Source organism: Numenius arquata, chromosome 15, assembly GCF_964106895.1.
Source record: "Numenius arquata chromosome 15, bNumArq3.hap1.1, whole genome shotgun sequence".
Lineage (NCBI taxonomy): Eukaryota > Metazoa > Chordata > Aves > Charadriiformes > Scolopacidae > Numenius > Numenius arquata.
Window position 1 is genome coordinate 293069 of NC_133590.1, and position 18557 is coordinate 311625.

The 18557-nt window shown below is 38.2% G+C and overlaps 1 protein-coding gene across 1 annotated transcript in view; it reads right to left on the reverse strand.

The window, feature by feature from the left end:
- BLNK (B cell linker) overlaps positions 1–18557 on the reverse strand; it is a 110142-nt gene that overhangs the window by 15660 nt on the left and 75925 nt on the right. Inside the window, exons 4-15 of the mRNA XM_074158932.1 lie at positions 17169–17234; positions 10672–10728; positions 8600–8649; positions 7574–7614; positions 6559–6715; positions 5173–5342; positions 4594–4675; positions 3733–3813; positions 2270–2295; positions 1684–1712; positions 1282–1371; positions 396–438 (exon numbers count right to left, since the gene is read on the reverse strand). Of these exons, the coding sequence (XP_074015033.1) occupies positions 396–438; positions 1282–1371; positions 1684–1712; positions 2270–2295; positions 3733–3813; positions 4594–4675; positions 5173–5342; positions 6559–6715; positions 7574–7614; positions 8600–8649; positions 10672–10728; positions 17169–17234 (892 nt within the window). The remainder of the gene's footprint in view (positions 1–395; positions 439–1281; positions 1372–1683; positions 1713–2269; positions 2296–3732; positions 3814–4593; positions 4676–5172; positions 5343–6558; positions 6716–7573; positions 7615–8599; positions 8650–10671; positions 10729–17168; positions 17235–18557) is intronic.

Here is an 18557-nt window from a genome sequence, read left to right on the forward strand (position 1 = left end):
TAGAAGCATTCAATTTTCAGAAAGTATTAATCATTCATTATCTTAGAGGAATGAGGCTCAAGGAAGGTGCCTCAGATTGGGCAAAATTGCCCACTGTTACTGAAAGTAAGGTTCCTGGAGTTCAACTGGTATTTTTTTAGGAAAATAAATTATTTTTGTGGACCAGACATATATCCCTTAAAAATTTTTTCTTGGATCAATACAGACATCCAATGCACCTCCTGTTCAAAAGATTAATAGCCACAATTGCAATATTAGATCAATCTGACATTCAGAGTAATCTGCTTCTGTTATTTAATCCAGATAATAAAAAGCATCCATCTATTTATATATGTAAAACACAGAACAGCCTAAGTTTAACACATTCTTTTATAGTGGCACATTAAATTACTCACTGCTTTTGGATGCAGACGGTTTCTGGGAAGAGGCAAAATATTTCTGGAAAATATACACAATAAGTTAAGATGAATAGGATTTACTTATTTAATTGCTTGGCTCAGATAGGCGTTTCAAGATCTAGAGAGGAGGTGGTCTGCAGTAAGGTGATTTAATTGCAGCTATGTACTGCTGCAGTGGTTATGGTGATGCTGTGCCCTTTGTGTGGAACTACTCTAGAAGAGCTTCTGTCCTGGACCTTGGGTCCCCTGCAACTGTCCACAGGACCTCACCAAACACCATGACACAGTGCTGTGGATGCCATTTGCTCTTCCTGAGGCATATGGCCTATTTTGTAGAGCGATATCCTAGATATGAGACAGTGCTTATGACGCAGCTTCCTATGCTTCTGGGGACATGGGAGTGTAACAGACTGCTTACTCAAGTTTCCTTTGCCTCTTTTTCCGTCAGAGACTTGGAATACAAGTCATGGATTACTGTGTCCAGTTTTTTTTTTTTGGTTTTTTTTTTTTTTTTTTTTTTTTTTTTTTTTTTTTTTTTTTACGAGCAATCCTGTCCCCCATCCCGTGCAAAAACATCTCATTTGCAAGGGTATAGAGATGGGTAAAACCCAAAACCCATTTGACTTCAAACGGGCTTCCAGAGATCTTTTACGTCTGCACTGGATCCCTAAAGGGATATTCAAGAAAATAGTACCCATTTGGCACACTGGCTTGACCACAAAAGTTTGAAGGAAATGAGAAATTTCAATTCTTACCTTGTGCCAACATCCCTAGGTATTTGTGTGTTCTGACAATTGCTTATTTCCTGAAGGCTACACAATAGAGAGGAGAAAATTTTGTCTCCACTAATATTTCCTATTGATGTAAGCTGCTGTTGACTTACCTGTCCAGCTTAGGTGACTCTCTGGTCATACTGTGCATGTGGGAGTGCTCTGTATTCTGAGCAGGCATAGAGGGAAGTGGCTTAGTGAACCTAGTAATACAACATGAATTAAGAAAGGAAAATTACATTTAACAACTGTGAATACAAAAGCAACCTCTCTCTCTCCTCCCCTAACCCCTCAAAATTCTAAAAAGTACCCTTATGATATTTCTCTTTAATACGTGTTATGTTTGAGTTACTGAAATTAACATACACAATCTTTGTGTAGATAATCTAAAGAGAGAAAAATACTGTATTTATATCTTCTAGAGAGAGAATTATCAAACATATAGTATCTAGATGAGAAAATAAAGCTTGTCAGAAAATGTAAATAATGCACAAACATTCATAGCAATGGGTTACCTGGTTATCAGTGGTGGTGATGTTTTTTCCTGTAAGAGAAAACGCACTGAATTATTTGGTCACTTTTTGATTTCATAAAATACATTTGTGTGATCTTATTTATGTTATCACAGCAATATATTATTTTTGTGTTGTGGTATAGATTTCTAGTAGAACTCTGCCTGGTAACCTGCACTAGGATGGGAGAGACAAGAAGTCACCACAAGTAAGTCTGTGAAGCCCTGAGCACAATGCTTTGGCCGTATGTCACCTCAGTAGCCACAAGTAGGAAGAAAATCACCCTGTCAGAACTGTCATTGCTCCTTTGCTGCAGTTCTGCTTCTGTAAAGTATTCCCTTAGGCTGCTGCTTCCCAGAACTGGCTCACTACCACACAGGACTAGGAAACTTCAGCCCCTTCCCATTTACTCTATTCTGCTGATCTTTTCAATTAGTTTGCCAGCTTTTCTGTGAAGGAAGTGTCAGAAAGTTTTAAGTGCAGAGATTTGTTCCCATTCTTCCTCTTTGAAAGACTGATCACCTTTTTTTATAATCACATTTGTGCCCTGCCTGTGGGCAACGCAAGTCAAACTATAGAAAGGCTTTACCTTGTCTTCAGGAACCTCATAGACTTCTGTAGGACAGGGAGGAAAAAAAGTGTTCTTTGGTTAGCAAAATGTACTGCATGCTACCAGAAAAACAGGTAAGAATTTGTAACAATTGTACTTTTGCCCCTGGAAAAATAACTTGGAGAATCTGCTCAGAGCTTGATTCTGCCTCCAAAACCCTCCAGTAGCTACACCCCTTGGTCTTCTAGTGAGAACTTCAGGAAAAGTCCTAGAAAGTCTGACAAACAGTCACTGTATTAATGAACCTTCCCCCCATCCTACAACCTCTTTTTTTTTGTTTGATTTTCTTTTTTCTTCCTACCCCCGAGCCCCTGTCCCCAACCAAGAGGAATGCTTGCATTGCACAAAGCTAGGACAGTTTAGAAAAGATGTGTTGTCTCACCTGTGATAGCATTTAGCCTTTACTTGACTCTCAGGGAGAAAGATCAGGTGAATCATAAATACAGGCTGGCTCATTTGTGTGGCCAGCATCCATCCCTGATCTCTGTCCCACAGGTCTATTTTAATTCAAAGCTATTAAAAGGCAAAACCACCAGTATCCTGACTATGTCCAGTTTCTTAAATGAAAACTGAGTCATATTTCAACAAATTTCATGTCAGGCTTCACTTTTATTGCACTGAAAAATGTCTGAGTTCCCACCAGGGGGAGATGTTTTATTTTTTTAGTAACATCTGTCAGGAGCTGGTTGTTGCTTGACACTGATTTACAGAGACTCTAAGACTGAAAGGGGCATTTAAAAATGTCTGAGAAGTTACTCACAAAATCTTAAGTCATTCAGAAGAAAACTTTTGTATGACTTGAAAGCTAAACACATTGCTAATGAGTATGCAAAGACTTTTAAAGAACTGTGTGATCAGTCTGTAAAGGTTACACTTCAAGCAATTAATAAGATGAAAAGGGAAAACAACTTGGAGTTAGATCAGCTAAGGAAGATTAAGCAAGTATATTTGCACCTACAAAAGCAAATATGATTCCTCTTATTTGCTTTCGTTCTTTTTCCGAATAAATTACTCTTTATAGAACTTAAATGGGACCACTGTTATCACAGGACATGCAAAACACCAGCCTATACATAATTTCTTTAAGATTCAATCTTGATGTGGTTTTAAAGTATTGAATAGTGAGTAGTCCTATAGTGAAATGGGATTACTAACATTCTGATTCCTATGACTGGTTTTGCTGTATTGATCCATTTGTATTCCTCTGCTAGAGCAAAGGACTCAAACCAAACTAGTTTGGGGCAAATGACTTGTTCTAGTTTTATTCATGCTTAAAACAGATTTACTATTCAAGCTAGGCAAACAACTGCTACAACACAGAAAAACCTAAAGGGGAACATATTTTTGTTTTACTGTAGTATGTCATATGGTTTGTATTTTGAATACATCAGGGGTAATTTAATATTCTTCAGTCTTAGATCAGTGATACAAACTCCACATACCTTGCACATCAGAAGTAAGAGGCGGCTTTGGAGAAGTAGGGGGGGCTGACTTTATTGTCTTCATAAATCTGTTCACAGGAGCTAAAAGATGCATAGATATGCAGATAGATCGTATGCATAGATACTTGTGTGGATATACACACATATTTATATATATATATACACACACACGTATTAAAAAATACATAAATGTTCCATAAAAAAATAACATGTATACAATAAGACTAAATATTAAGTAGGTCCACAATAGTCTTTTTGTATGCCCTTCAACAAATTAACTGAGGCAGAAAGCAGCTCTCATTTTAAAAGGGACACATTATTCAGTGTTCATGCCTTGCTGAATAGGTTTGATAGCGTCAGTAATGTCAGAGAGCAGAGCTACATACTCTTTTATGTTTACTTTTCACCTTTGGACTGTAATAATTTCACTCTCCAGAGAAATATACTTCAAATAGCGAGGTAAAAAAATGAATCAGAGTCTGTCATTATTGACTGAAAATCTAAAAAGGCTTGTTCTTCTCCTGAGGCACTTCAGCAAACAGAATTTTAATGCTGTCGCTCCCCTGGATGAGGAGGGAGATCACATACCATGAAAAGCTTCCTGGTTGCATAATGGCTGGACTTTGGAACAACTGAATGAGAGAGGCAGGACTCAAACATGTCTTCCAATAAAGTTAAAAATAATTTTCCTTGGCCTTGTCATTGGCTAAAGTAGCCAACTACCTTTTTACAGGCTGTGTTCTCTTTAATAGATGTACCTCCACTCTTTGAACCTTAGAAATAGACATTAATTTGATTCATTTTTTTCCACCGCTGTTCCTAACAGGGCAATAATTATTAGCTTTAATGACTAAAACTCACATTTGGTAGGTAGTGACGTGCTGCTTTCTGTGGGTTCAATATAGTTATCGTCGTCATTGTCCACTGGCACAATGTAATTATCCTATGAGAAACGCAGGACAAAAATCTACCACTTAAACCTCCATCATAACAACAAGCTGTTGGGACTGAAGCCCTGGCAGTGGCTTATAATAGTTGCTATTTCACAGTGACTGCTATTTCAGACATTTATTGTCCTATATGGATGGGATTCTCCAAGACTGAAAATCACTTTCCAAATTACTAGAGTTCTGGACTGTTGGATAAAAGCCCCCCATTCCCTTTGGACCTGGGATGGCCTTCGAGGTTGCTTTCTCCCCATTGCCCGCAGCTACTTATGGATGAGCAGAAACTATTCTGTGGCCTAAAGAGCCTCTGGAAGCAGGCAGATATCCCCTAGGAATCAGCATGGTACTTGCAGGTCACTGTGAGGTATAAAATGAATTGTACTTCAAAGGCTAATAAGGAGACCGCGCTATGTCATTGCTGTGTAGTCTCTCTCATGATTGGTGCAGGGTCAGTCATTTAAGCTGTCAAAACAAGTACATCTATAAACATTACCTCATCATCACTGTAATCCTTAGGCTTCAACGGCACTTTTGGTTTTGCAGCAGGAGATGGCAACAGCAGGGATGGCACAGATGGTTTCTTTGGCTTGGACATGGCTGGACTCAGCGTACTTGGGAGAAATTTGTTGATGGGAGGAAGCTGCTGGTGACTGGTGTGATTGTCTTTTAATATGGAAGAAAACAACAATTTTACTAAAAATTACACATTAGCCCCTGGAATGTCTTCTAGTACCCATGGAACAAGTCTTTACTGTGGCTGCAGCTCAGGTCAAAAGCAAGACCTGAGAGTATGTTGGTCCTGATGTTGAGACTTGTGAACAAACTGGTCCTATTTCATTGCTCCAGGTAGCAACCTAGTCCTATCTATCAACCTGCAGAGGGTGCTTAGGCACTGGCTGTTGTATGAACAACTGTTTAACTCCCTTGGGAAGAGGTGGTGGCTGGGTGTTGTAGTCCATTAGTCGGTATGTCCTGTGCCAGTATGAACTTTGGTAACAGGAAGTGAGAAAGAGTATATATTACATATGAGAAACACAACTGTTACACGGCACAAAGGGTGAGACTGAAACACGAATTATGCCAGGTCCTCTGGGGTACCATTTTTAAAATTCCTCCCCTTTAAAAGAACGTGTAGGTGAAGTGCTGATAAACTTCTGTGAGTACATACGTGGCATTTTAGCACTTTGATGATTATTCTATAACCAGTAACAGTCTTGTATCATACAAAAATGAAAGCAGGCATCGTGCCGATGTGTCTTTTCCCTGTGGTTCAAATCTTCATCTAAATGAAGCCAACTTTCATTCCCTTCAGTGTGATCTGCCCATGGTTGAAAAGAATCAGAACAGGAACAAAAAATGCTTTTATGCTGGACCGATGTAAATAAAATCTTGATCCTGTCCTGTTTTTCAGGATATTTATCTTCCTCGATACCAGTCTTGAAGGACAATATGGAGTGAATATTTGGGCTGCTTTGTCCTCTGTTTCACTGGTTTTGGAATAATGATTTCAGATACAGAAAACAATAAGTGACTTGTTGTCTAGTATTATGTGCCTAATCCTCAATATGAATTCCTGCATTAAAATATGCAGAACCAAGTTAGTGGTATCTCCCATACCTTGGCTTGAATTTTGTAGTTTGTAAATGTCTATCAAAGACTCTAGGACACATTATATAAAATTCTAAACATCGCTACCAGCAATACTAACATGTTTCATGCTGTAATAACAAACCATACACCTGAAAGCTGAAGACCTAATTGTCAGAATTAAAAGCAAACTCTTGAGGAAAGGACAGGTTAGTCCATTTAAGGCCACTTCTCTTCTGGTATTGATAAATAAGCAATTTCAAGCTGACATAGTCAACTATTCCATAATTACCTGCATATTCACCCCTAGAAATAGGGAATGCAGAGGGAATCTTCTTTTTCTCCTGCTCACTTGGAGGCGGCTCATAGCTATCGTCAGGATTCTCTTCACTGGGGACCACATACGTCTCAGAGTCAGAGTGGTCATCTGGATTTTCATAATCACTGTCCTAGAAAGACAGAACTTCCCACTTCTCATAACGTACTTACAGCTTCATAGCAGTGTATGACAAGTATCCTTGCAGGAGTACAATTAACTAAATGACGAGAACATATCCTTGGAAGGACACGTTACACTCCCTTTTAGTGCTCCCTCAAAACAAAAAAGCACTCCTGTCTGCTTTCCCTTCTGCTCCTCCCAGGAGCTTCCTGCTCCCTGTCTCCTTGCTATTTCCAAGGAATCCTTTCACACCAAGAACTCAGTCTTCAAATTATGGACTAACAGCTGGTTTCCCTTCACAGGACAGTTCCTTCCTAGTTCTGGCTGTCACTCTTGATGTGTCTTCTCCCTCTCCTATTAAAAAGGTACTCAGGATCTAACTCCAGAAGGAAACTAGTCACTTCAGGCTGCTGGTTGTACCATCACTTTACATGGCCAATGACCATGACTTGCTTCATTCTAACGTTCTTTAAAATCTTATCAGAAATTTTTCATTTTTAGGAAGAGGCGGCTTTTCCCTCCTCACTCCTTCCACCTTCCCTCCCCCATATAGAAGATCTTACTGGTTTCTGAAATTACTGTTCAGTTTGAGAAGTCCCTCAAATTGATGCCTTATGCAAAAAGCTCAGCATCCATGGCTACCACTGACAGTGCTTCTGAGTGTACTTCTAAGTTGAATGTAAAAAAATCAAGGTAGCTAAAAATCAGTGGCTACTTGTAAATAACGTTGATGTAACAAATAAGATAACATTTCAGTAGTATTAAGTTCAACCACAAGTAGATGATTCAAAAATAAACTTTTATTATTATTGCTTGTGCTGAACTTGTTGCTACAGTAGCCTCCTATTACCCCAAAATATGTACTTACAAAATCGTCTGACCATTGTTCCTCTTCATTGTCTGCATGTTCTAAACCAAACATTAGAGTTATTTAAGGAGATGGAATAGTAAATATAAATGTTTAAGTATAGATTGGAAAAAAAAAATAAAAAATAAAAAAAATAAAAATTACTTATCATATTCAGTAAAAAAGAGTGGTCAAAATTTCCTAAACAGTTCAGAGCAACACATCTGGTTTGGACTGAACAGTAAATTAAATGCCTGCTTGCTTGTTTTTGATAAATGGTTTCAAAGCTGTTGAAAAAGCATTAGAAAATGACAATCCGCACATTGTCTGAACAGCAGAGCATGCACTTTACCCAGAGCATCCTGCTAAATGCATCTAATTTTTAAGTACGAGTAACAATTTCTACATAACAGATCTATCACTGACGTCTGGGCCTTGCACTTTCTTGTTTCGTGGTTAAAGCTCCAGGAAACCACACTAATTACAAGTGTTTAGATTAAATATAGAACAATTATCTGATAACTTCCAAACTCTGTCCTCTTTGCTTCAGTTTTCATATCGCTGTTTCCTTAACAAGATAGCTGTTAACTTGTAAAAATGGGCATGAACTAGTTCACAGGCAATGCTGAATGGTAAGCAAATACAGTTCTACCTCCAAGATAATTCATTATGTCATCATTGTCACATTAATAGTATTAAGATTCTGAATCTGTGATGATCCATTTGTTCAATTTTTTCCCTATTTACTTCCACAGCACAACTTCTGGCAGAGGGGACTGGATGTAAATTCTCCTCCGTTTTCAGAGCAGCCTACATGCAGAGCCTGGGTAAGTACTTGCTACTCTTTCTTCATACAGGGACAACTTGGCACGTTTCACATGCCTCTCATTTCAGAGGTGTGAGCTACATTCAGAGTTATTGATAACGGTATATTATTCTCTCATTAAAAACAAATTATGAAGAAAAGTATAGCTGAAATACTGTTAGGTGTACAGGTATCAAATATACACAGACTTGTCGTTTGAATTCACATTACTACAGCCTCACCTGAAGCATAATCCCGTTGTGGTAGACTTGGTGGAGGTTTTTTTTTTAGCCTGTAAACAATAATTATTACATTTATGATCTAATAAGTAACATTCACTAGAAGGGAGCATTAGCCAGACACAAAAAAAGCTGATAACAAAAGATACCTGCAGCTCAGGAAATACAGATTACCATCACAGATGCTTAGCAAATAGCTGCAGGAGAATACTTTGAAAAGATAGAAACAGATAAGGAATTAGAATCTAATCTGAGATTTTTTTTTTTTTGCTAAGAACATATTTTGAAAGAACAGCTTCCTTGCCTACCCACTCTCCTCTTCATTTCCAATGCTGAAATAGATAACAGGCATCAGAGATAAATGCATATCTATCTGAAGACAAAAAATTGTTTAGGCTCAGAGAGACTTGCTAAGAGTATGGCATAAGAAAGTGGTGAAGTACTCTCCAGTCACATTTTTATAACTATCATTTTGCTTGCACTGTATTTTCTAATTAATGTTTAAATGTATACCAGGTCTCTCAGGGCCAGATTCTGTTTTCACTTACTATTTTTTTATGGCGCTATGCCCCTTTTTTGGTAAATACTGTTATAGTGGCATTTGTAATACCAAGTGAATCAAAAGATAATTTGTAAAAATACTGAAAGGATCTTTGTGGCTATACATATATATATGGGTGTGTATATATATATATTTAGCAAACAGGAGTATACATATATGTAATATGTGTACGCATGTGTGTACTCCAGTTCATACATAGGTATGTGTGTATATATATATGTATACTCCTGTTGGCTAAACTGCAGCTGTCCAGAGAAGACACTGAATTACAGTCAGTTGATGTATCAATTATTCCATTACCCTGTAAAAAAAGAGAATAATTTGGGTTTATAGTCGAAATAAATGGTGCATGTGTGACATCAGAGGCCAGACTGATGGACCTGAAGAGAAAAAACACCTTTGCTTTCTGTAGCCATATAAAACATTAACACAATGAAGAGTCATTTTAATGTAAAAAGTGACTTGAACATTGTCTGACAGCTTCCTTGCAGCACTGACAGGACCTCACCATGGACCTGAACTGAATCCACTGAATTGATGGCTTTAATCATTCTTCAATCAGGTCCTAACAAATTCATTTGCAAAAATAAGCAAACTATTTACAAAAAAAATTCTCAACAAAGAATTTAAAATGTTTTCTTGTAACTGCTGAGCAATAGCGATGTCTACAAATTTTGCTTTACCACAAGAGTTTGACACTCAGTATTTAGGTCCTGAGCATGCTCCTTAGGTGTCACAGCTCAGGTACCTCAGGGTGGTGGACAAACTAACACATCAATTTACAAACTTTTCCCTGCCTGTTTTGAGAAATGCTTTAGCTACTTTTGAGTTGAATTAATGGAATTCTGTTGTTCAGATTAAAAAAAAAAACAAACCAACCAAAAAAAGCACATGCACGAATCAAAGAATAAATGGCGCAGGCATTGCTAAAGCTCAAAGAAAACCCCCAAAACAGAACAATCTAGGTACATTGTTTTTTGAAGTGTTTACCTGCTTTGTTCCTTACTAACAACATTAATGATGGATAGCTGCCTCCTCCAAGTCTTTAAGTTCCCACAGCACAATATAACTTCGTGTACTAGCAGTAAATTAAAAAGCATTCTCAACAGCCCTGATGTTGTCTTCTGTCCAGGTTAGCACAGGCATGTTAGAAAGAAAAACCCAGGGCCACTGCCAGGGCAGATCTTAGGTCTTCGGGAAGGTGAACCAAAATCTATTAATGTACTTTGCAATGTCTATTGTGAGTTGTTCAGAGATGGCAGAGGCTTGGAAAATAGTGGAACTGAGGCAACAGTAAGAGGCTGTCTGGGTCAGAGTATGTGGCTTAAGCCACATTATATGTTTTCAAGCTGCTAAGCAGAAGACTTCAACCCTTCGTCCCAGGCCCTGTAAATCCTGGCAGTGGCCCCGACAGAAAACGTAAATATGTTATAACGAAAGCATTCAAAGCACGGAACAGAGGTCTGTGTCTAAGCAGCCTATCATGCCATTGTGTGTCTCTGAAATAGCATACCGATCCCAAGTATCTTTCCCAGTTTTGCAAATTAAGGCCACTTGTTCATTTTGGAACCTGAATATCAATAGAAGAAAAGAAATAATGTTTCTGTCACAGAGCTGAAACAGTTCATGGCCACACCTCTATTTGTTAGAATTACTTTAAATATGTTATTTATTCTAAAATTCAAATCCAGTTAAAAAAAAAAATAATTCTTACTGTACTGGTAAGATTTACTGAGTGCCAGAACTGAAATCCAGGCTCTTTTGAAGTCAACTGGAGCTTCACTTTGCAAGAGCCAGAACTTACCCAATGTATAAACCACAAAGCAAGCTCAAAAGACGTAACCCCTATGCCAAGGAGCGGTTACCGAGCTGCTTCAGATCCCGATGTTGTTATCCACATAGATGCTTGCAGAGCGATGACTGACTCTGTCCTGTTCCCCTGAAGTTAATGACAAGGAACTGAAAGGTTCAAATGCCATCCAACTGAGCATACGTATTTAAGTGGAAAATAGAATGATTTCCTAACATATCTTTTACCAGAGTTATATAAAATTATAGCAAATGCAATTTCCAAGTAAAATATTCTAGTGCTACTCTGCTCTGGAGTTAAGTTACAGGTGGTAAGGTATCTCTGTGTTAGCTGTGATAGAACACAATTAAATAATTCAAGTTTTCATTTACTTTAATGGGACCAGCATTTTCCCAAATTTTAGTAGAAAATAAGTAATCTTCTGGAGATTTTGAAATATCCCCGAGAAATTTCAGTTCTAAAGGACTCAATAAAATCCGAGTACATTTGTAAGAGTATGTTTACAGGTTTTTAAAAGCAACATAACACACCTTACTACATACATTTTAGCTTCAACAAATAACCAGGTAGCATTTGAGATGTTTCACATAATGGGGTCTAGATGCTGCTCAAACAAGAGCAGAATGCAATAGAAATTCACAATAACTTCTACAAGAATAAATTATTTCATTTTAAGAAACAATATGTTCTGAGGTTTTTCCTCTGCAGCATGCTGAGGTTGATCCAGCAAAGCATTTAGGCACGTGCTTCACTTTACTCATGTAAGGAGTTCTATAGGAACTGAGAGTATTAATCACAAACTTAAAATTAATAACGCGTTGTTGCATTTTCTTGCACTATATGGAGAATTGTTAAATAGACTGAAGCAGAGGTCTGGATTTTCTGCTCTAGCAATGCTTTTTTTGAAAAAATAAAAAACAAAAACAGGCTGCATCCAGAAAAGTAACCAAACATACACAGTAGTCGCCCTTTACATGTTGCACTTAATTCTCCTATGGATGCATTCCCTCACCAGTGTTTCTGCTCGCTCCCCCAGCACTTAAGATGTGGCTAAAAGTTCTTTGTTTTCAAAAGTCCTTCACTTTTTCTGTTGTTAACTCTGTTACAGAATCCATTCCCTTCTTAGAAATCATTTTGCTTAATAGGATTTACAACTATTATATTGACATCTTTACTGAGCTAAGTATGAACAGTAATACATTAATAGTATGTATTAGTCCTAAGCACACTAGATCATCACACTTGTGATTGAAAGAAAAATTAATTCAGCTTTGCCAAAAACTTTTTCAGAATTCCTAGCAGGTGTGATCCAGCTGACAGATAAACTTTTCCTGGCCTGTATCCTCATGACCTACTGGAATAGTCTGTTACAGCTTTGGAATTATCTGATGATTGTACAAAATAAAATTAATCTGAAACTTTTATTTAAAAAGCATTATTACTATTATTTCACATATTTTCTTTACAGTGTGCTGCGTCAGTGAAATGGCATATAGCTGCAATTTATTTATCTTCACCTTAATGAAAAAATTGTTATATTAATAAAAATCCTAGCACTCAAGACATTCCATTTAGCTACATGTTGAAATTCATGAGTCTTCAGAATACAGTTACAATTCAGTATTATACTTTTCCCTGGTTTCCAAATGTGCTACACCTTGTTTTTTAGTACTTTTCTCTCATTGTTTAGTCCATGAAATACCACCTTTTCCTCTGCCAAGGCTTTGATCATGGATGTCTTCCAGTCGCAACTATGCGGGTTGAAGAGATCTTTGCTGACACAACTCAATTTGTCTGCCTGAAGTTACCATGTAAGTTATCAATGGTATAGGAAAATGGACCAGACAAGTCTGAAGTAAAAACTTACCCAACTAAAAAGCTGAGTAGAGCAGATGAGATGAAGATGTATCTTCTTTCCATTTTGCAGGTCATGTGGCAAATGTGATTTCAAGAAGTACACACATTTGGATTGTGTGCAGTTAGATGAACAACTACAAGTGCATAATTTTCAATGGCTTTGCAAAGGAAGTTTTGATAAGATGGGATATTGCAACAAGGTGAGTAACTTGAACTTCTAGTTTCTTATTCAATGCACATACCAAAACTTTAGGGTGAAATCCTGACTTTGCTGTATAGGCAGTACGACTTTCAGCATTGACTAACCATCAATGACACCAGCAGTGACGCAAGGGTCACTGATCGGTCAGAAACTACGGATGCGCCTGGAAATGGTCAGGTAGAAGTTAAGGCTACTTCCAGCAAAAAGGCAGCAGGACAGGCAGTGACTGTGATCATCCCCCTGTACTGGGCACTGGTGAGGCCCCACCTCAAGGGCTGTGTCCAGTTTTGGGCCCCTCACCACAAAAAAGACCTTGAGGGGCTGGAGCGGGTCCAGAGAAGGGCAACGGAGCTGGTGAGGGGTCTGGAGAACAAGTCTTGTGAGGAGCAGCTGAGGGAGCTGGGGGTGTTCAGCCTGGAGAAAAGGAGGCTGAGGGGAGACCTTCTCGCTCTCTGCAACTCCCTGAAAGGAGGGTGTAGCCAGGGGGGGTCGGTCTCTTCTCCCAAGGAACAGGCGATGGGACAAGAGGAAATGGCCTCAAGTTGCTCCAGGGGAGGTTCAGATTGGGTATTAGGAAAAACTTTTTACACTGAAAGGGTTATTAAGCCTTGGAATGGGCTGCCCAGGGAAGGGGCTGAGGCACCATCCCTGGTGGAATTTCAAAGATGGGTTGACATAGTGCTTAGAGACATGGTTTAGTGATGTTTTTTGTCAGTGTTAGGTTGATGGTTGGACTCGATGATCTGAAAGGTCACTCCCAACCAAGGCAATTCTATGATTCTATGACAACAGAGCTAGGATTCCACCGAACAAAGCCTACAGACTTAAAACTTATGATTTACAGTTGAGTGCTACACCTTTACAGTGTTTCAAGCATAGGCAACCATCCTGCAAAGAGAAACCTATGATTTCTCTCTTACTTCCCTGTTCCGTATTACCAAGGATGTGAATATGATAAAAATGCCCCAAGCTCTCATTGTTTATATAACTTTGGCTATAATTATTGCTTCCTACACCTGGGTACATAATCCTCTGACATCATGATCTGCACAGCAGCTGGGACTCCCGCATTGTAAACAGTTTTTCATGTAACTAAGGGCAAGCAGGTGAATGGTAGCCTGCAGCAGGCAGTATTTTTTACTATCAGAAAATTTTGAGTCAGGATGGGGAATAAAGGGCAGGAACTTGTAAGCAATGAAGAAACAATCTGTATTTTCCTGCTAGCATCACTGTTCACACTGCTTTCTGCAGACCTTTAAGACACACATGGAGGGTAGATGTACCCTTCCCCACCTGCACCCAGCAGATGAACTAGATTAGAGAGCACGGCATCTGATGCAAGAACTTCTCTACTTTTCTGCATAATCAAGAGCCAATCCAGATTTTAGAAGTGTCTTAACAAATACTAGTAATAAGTCAAACGTATTTAATGAGTATTTGACGATTCTTTCAATTTCAGTAGCAGAGGCCTAGAGTATACATGTGACAACTTTAGGCTTGGAATAAGCAAGTGCACTATTTGACTTCTCTAAGATTATTTCTACTTATAATAGGTTTGAATTTGAGACAAAATAATGTTTTTTCCAGCATATAGACAAATTCCAAATCTCTACTACATAAATCAAATTTTTAATACAACTTTACTGCATGTTTAGATCCTTAACATTTAAATAAAATAATTGTGTAACTGAAATGGAGGAAGTGATCAACTGGATAACTGCATTTTTTTTTTTTTTAGAAAAAGCATCTACTAAAATCAAACAAAAAGCCCCCCCCAGGGCACATTCAGAGCAATACAGCCAGTTCTAATTCTGCAAAGCTTGGCGTCTCTTGCACATGTCCTTATCAGTGTTGTCAATGCAGGCTTTTATTGCAAGTCTCATTATGTGCTGGGTTCAACATTTAAGTTCTGAAGTCATGCAAATGTGAGAATTTTTTCTTCGACTTTTAAAAAAATAAATTTCTGATCCTCATATCTGCAGAAGAGATTAATAGAACTGGGATGGATCACAGAAGTATCAGAAAGTTTGTGTTGGTTTTTTTTTTTTTTTTTTTTTTTTTTACATCTCAACTTGTATTCTTATAGCCGGGGGAGGTGAAAAGTGAGCTTTGTGCTGCGGTCATACGTTAAGAGTTTTTATGAGTCTGTTCTTCTTTGTGGATTTTTTTTTCTTAATCTTGAGAGAATCAAAGAATTGCAGCATTATCACAGCAATCTTGTATCTGACATTTAACGATGGCACCTCTGACCTTCCAAGCTTCAGCAACATTTAGGTCTTGTTATTTTTCCCTTGTTTTTCCTTCCCCTCTAACTCTCAGGGAAGGACATGCAGTCAGAGCCTAACTGATTAACAGCAGAATTCACATGCAGGCAACTATGGGAAACACTTTTTTGCCTCAAATTATAAATTTGAGATGCTTCTATTGTCTCTGCCATCTGCTTTCCTCTCTGAGGCATTTAAACCAGACTCATTGCAACATTAACATCAATTACACTTAAACTACTACTGTAAAGTAGGAAGGCGCCCTTTATAAAAAAGCAACAACAAAACCCACCCAATCCCCGTCACCCTCCTTCCCCTCCAAAAACCCACCAAAAGCCTTGACAACCTGAAAGCTCTTCCCTGTGAGCAGATCCTAGGTGAAACTATGCGTCTTTTGCAGATGGACTTGTGAACACAGCAGTCTATTTACATACATGCTGTGTTAAAAACAAAAGCATGCTTAGATTAAAGATCCAAGTAGTTGAAAGAGGGTCATTTTAAGGGAAAATTTGCTTTTGTAGAAATAACAAGCACACATACCATGTGATTATGAGTTACTGCAAATTGCAGAAGTGTAGAGTGAAAGTGGGCAAGGAAAAAAGTGATCTCAAGAATCTGATATCAGGTGTTACCATCAGAGCCTGCTCAAGATTTGTGGACGTGAAAACACAGCTTTGGAACAGAGGCCAAAGGAGGGCTTGCAACCTCAGGTTACTGCTCCTGCCTGGGGAGTGGGTGAGCCAGGTGGCGGCTGCTGCTCCCAGAAACGTATCCCACTCCTCTGCCAAGGACCACAGCTGCCCCAACAAACACCAGCCCCGCTGGGGCCGGCCAATGGGCCACTAATTGTGGCCAGCCCGGCTTTCTTGAGCTCTTGCACAGGCAAACCAGGCAGAGCCCTACCCGCTCTCCTCCCACCAGCCTACTGACCACTTCCTATATAGCTCTTGTTAAAACCATACTACTTCTTTTCCTTGATCTGAGCCACGATGGTTACTCTTTTAAGAACAATTCTAAATAATGTTTATATGTGCCTTTTATGTACGAGAGCTGAATTTCTAGAATGTAACATGGTTGTCCTGGAAACACTGCAGACACCGTGTACTAATTAACTTTTTAAAGTACTTAGTACTTTTGTCGTTAATGACCCATGTAAAGAAAGACATCTGAATGAGAAAATCACATCCAAATGGAAGTTCAATGCAAATGAGCTATTGCATTAAGAAAAAGGAAGTGTGTTAAATAGCTAATTGGTTTAACTAGATGTTTGACTAGAAACAGTGAATTGTGTGTTCATTTGACAAGGATGCAGAATTACTGAAATTTCTATGTATAAACATGAATATTTTCTGATACTCATATGCATGTGACAGCAATGTGTTTGCTGTTTAGTGCTTCTTACTGAAATAAGGCAGTAATTACTGTTAGATAATGTTGGATTTTATGGGACTGAAACATAGGAGGACTTATCATTTTTATGGGAATTCTGTGATGTCTGACCAGTTGGTTCAAGGTGGAGCTCAAATTAAAACTTAATGCCAGCTGGTAGCCTAAACAGCGGACTGAGGAGAAAGGCACACACCTAAACAACAAGCGACCATCATTCCCAAGTATGTAAGAAAAATGCATTTTAGACAAATGCTGTTTTTCAGGACTATAAACACAAACTCTAGTTGGAGGCCAGTTCTGCAACTACTTTATGATATTCTTAACACTGCTAACAATTTTGCATGTTGCAGTCTGGAGTGAAGCTCTTTGCATACACTGAAGTACACACCTCTAGAATAACATGGTCCCATCACTAAAGTACTATACGCTATGCTAGCAATCTGAACTTCCCCAAGTTGGTAAAACGAAGATTGGCATTTCAAACTTACTTTTTGAATTTGTTTATTATCCCACTTTCATTTTTCTTGATGTCATGCACCATCTTTTGAAGCTTCCTGTAAGATATTAAACAAAGCCAGCATTAAAATTACCCTGTGGTTGAACCCACATTTATATAAATTAACAAAAATACAGGAAATGCATTTCCAGTAATATTTCACACAAAAATGCTTAATGTATGTTCAGTAAATAGTTTAGTTGCTCAATCATTTGTGTATGAAGCTTCCTTGCCTTTTTAACAGAGCTCCTTGGCATGATTTGTCATCCTTCTCCTTAATATAATTAAGTGCAGTTTAAACAACCAATTTAAGAGTAAGTGCATCAGGAAAGAACATCATTGCCTAAATTAATAGTTTAGAATATTTAAATGTTAGTATTTTGTTCAGAACTGACTTTACAACACTCTACAGCTACAGTAGGAACGCCCTCTGATTTCTGACCTTACACAGGTCATTATCAGCGGGCAGCCTGCCTCCTTCCCACAGCGATTGCAGTTGTAACAGGATGGCCCAGGCTGCCTGAGAAACAATTAGAGTATCTGTGACTGAGCTGTAAAAACTCATCACCTCAGGTCTCCAGTTACACAGACTGGTATCTGGAATCAAAGATTGTTTTTATTCATCAGCTGCACTGACCTCATTTAAATTTTACTTGTAATCAAGGAAATTTAAGTTAAATATCTCATTTTTCACTCAGCAAGTTATCATTTAGAATCCCACCTCCCTTCCCATTTAAAAAAATACACCACTAAAATCAAGTCACCGTCAGGAACAGAGATGTAACTTTCTGCAAAAGACTGATTTTATAGTGAAACCTCTCGGAAGTCTGGTCATACTAAAAACTTATATAGAATGCATATATATTTTTAATTTCTTCACACAGTGTATGTTCTTCCTGTTCACTAAATTAAGTGTCTTTTATTAGACCCGAGTCGAAGATTTTATCACAACCAATAAAGGAAACAAATGACATTTTTCAAAAAGGGCATAAAAAAAATTGCCTTCCATTCTTAATTTTAAGTCTATGTCATTTCATGTTATAGTCTTGCCTACCTCACTCTGATGCACAATCAGGCTACCAAAAGACTCTTGGAAACTTTGCTTACAAAGACAAGTAAAAATAAAGTATTTTTTCCTTTCTTTAAAGCTTTCTTTAAACTTTAAACCCTATTATGCAGAAGGTTGAGTAATATACAGAGCTTTGCTAGAAAGAAACTATCTTCCAGCTTCAGCATTAGTAATTACAACTGCCTCTTAAAAAATTAGAATAGCTTCTTCAAAGGAAATTGGAATTAGATGAGGAATAGCTAAACAAAATAATGAAATAATTGCACTATCATTATGTGATTATTTGTCTGCAGTCCACGGCTCAGGCTAAGC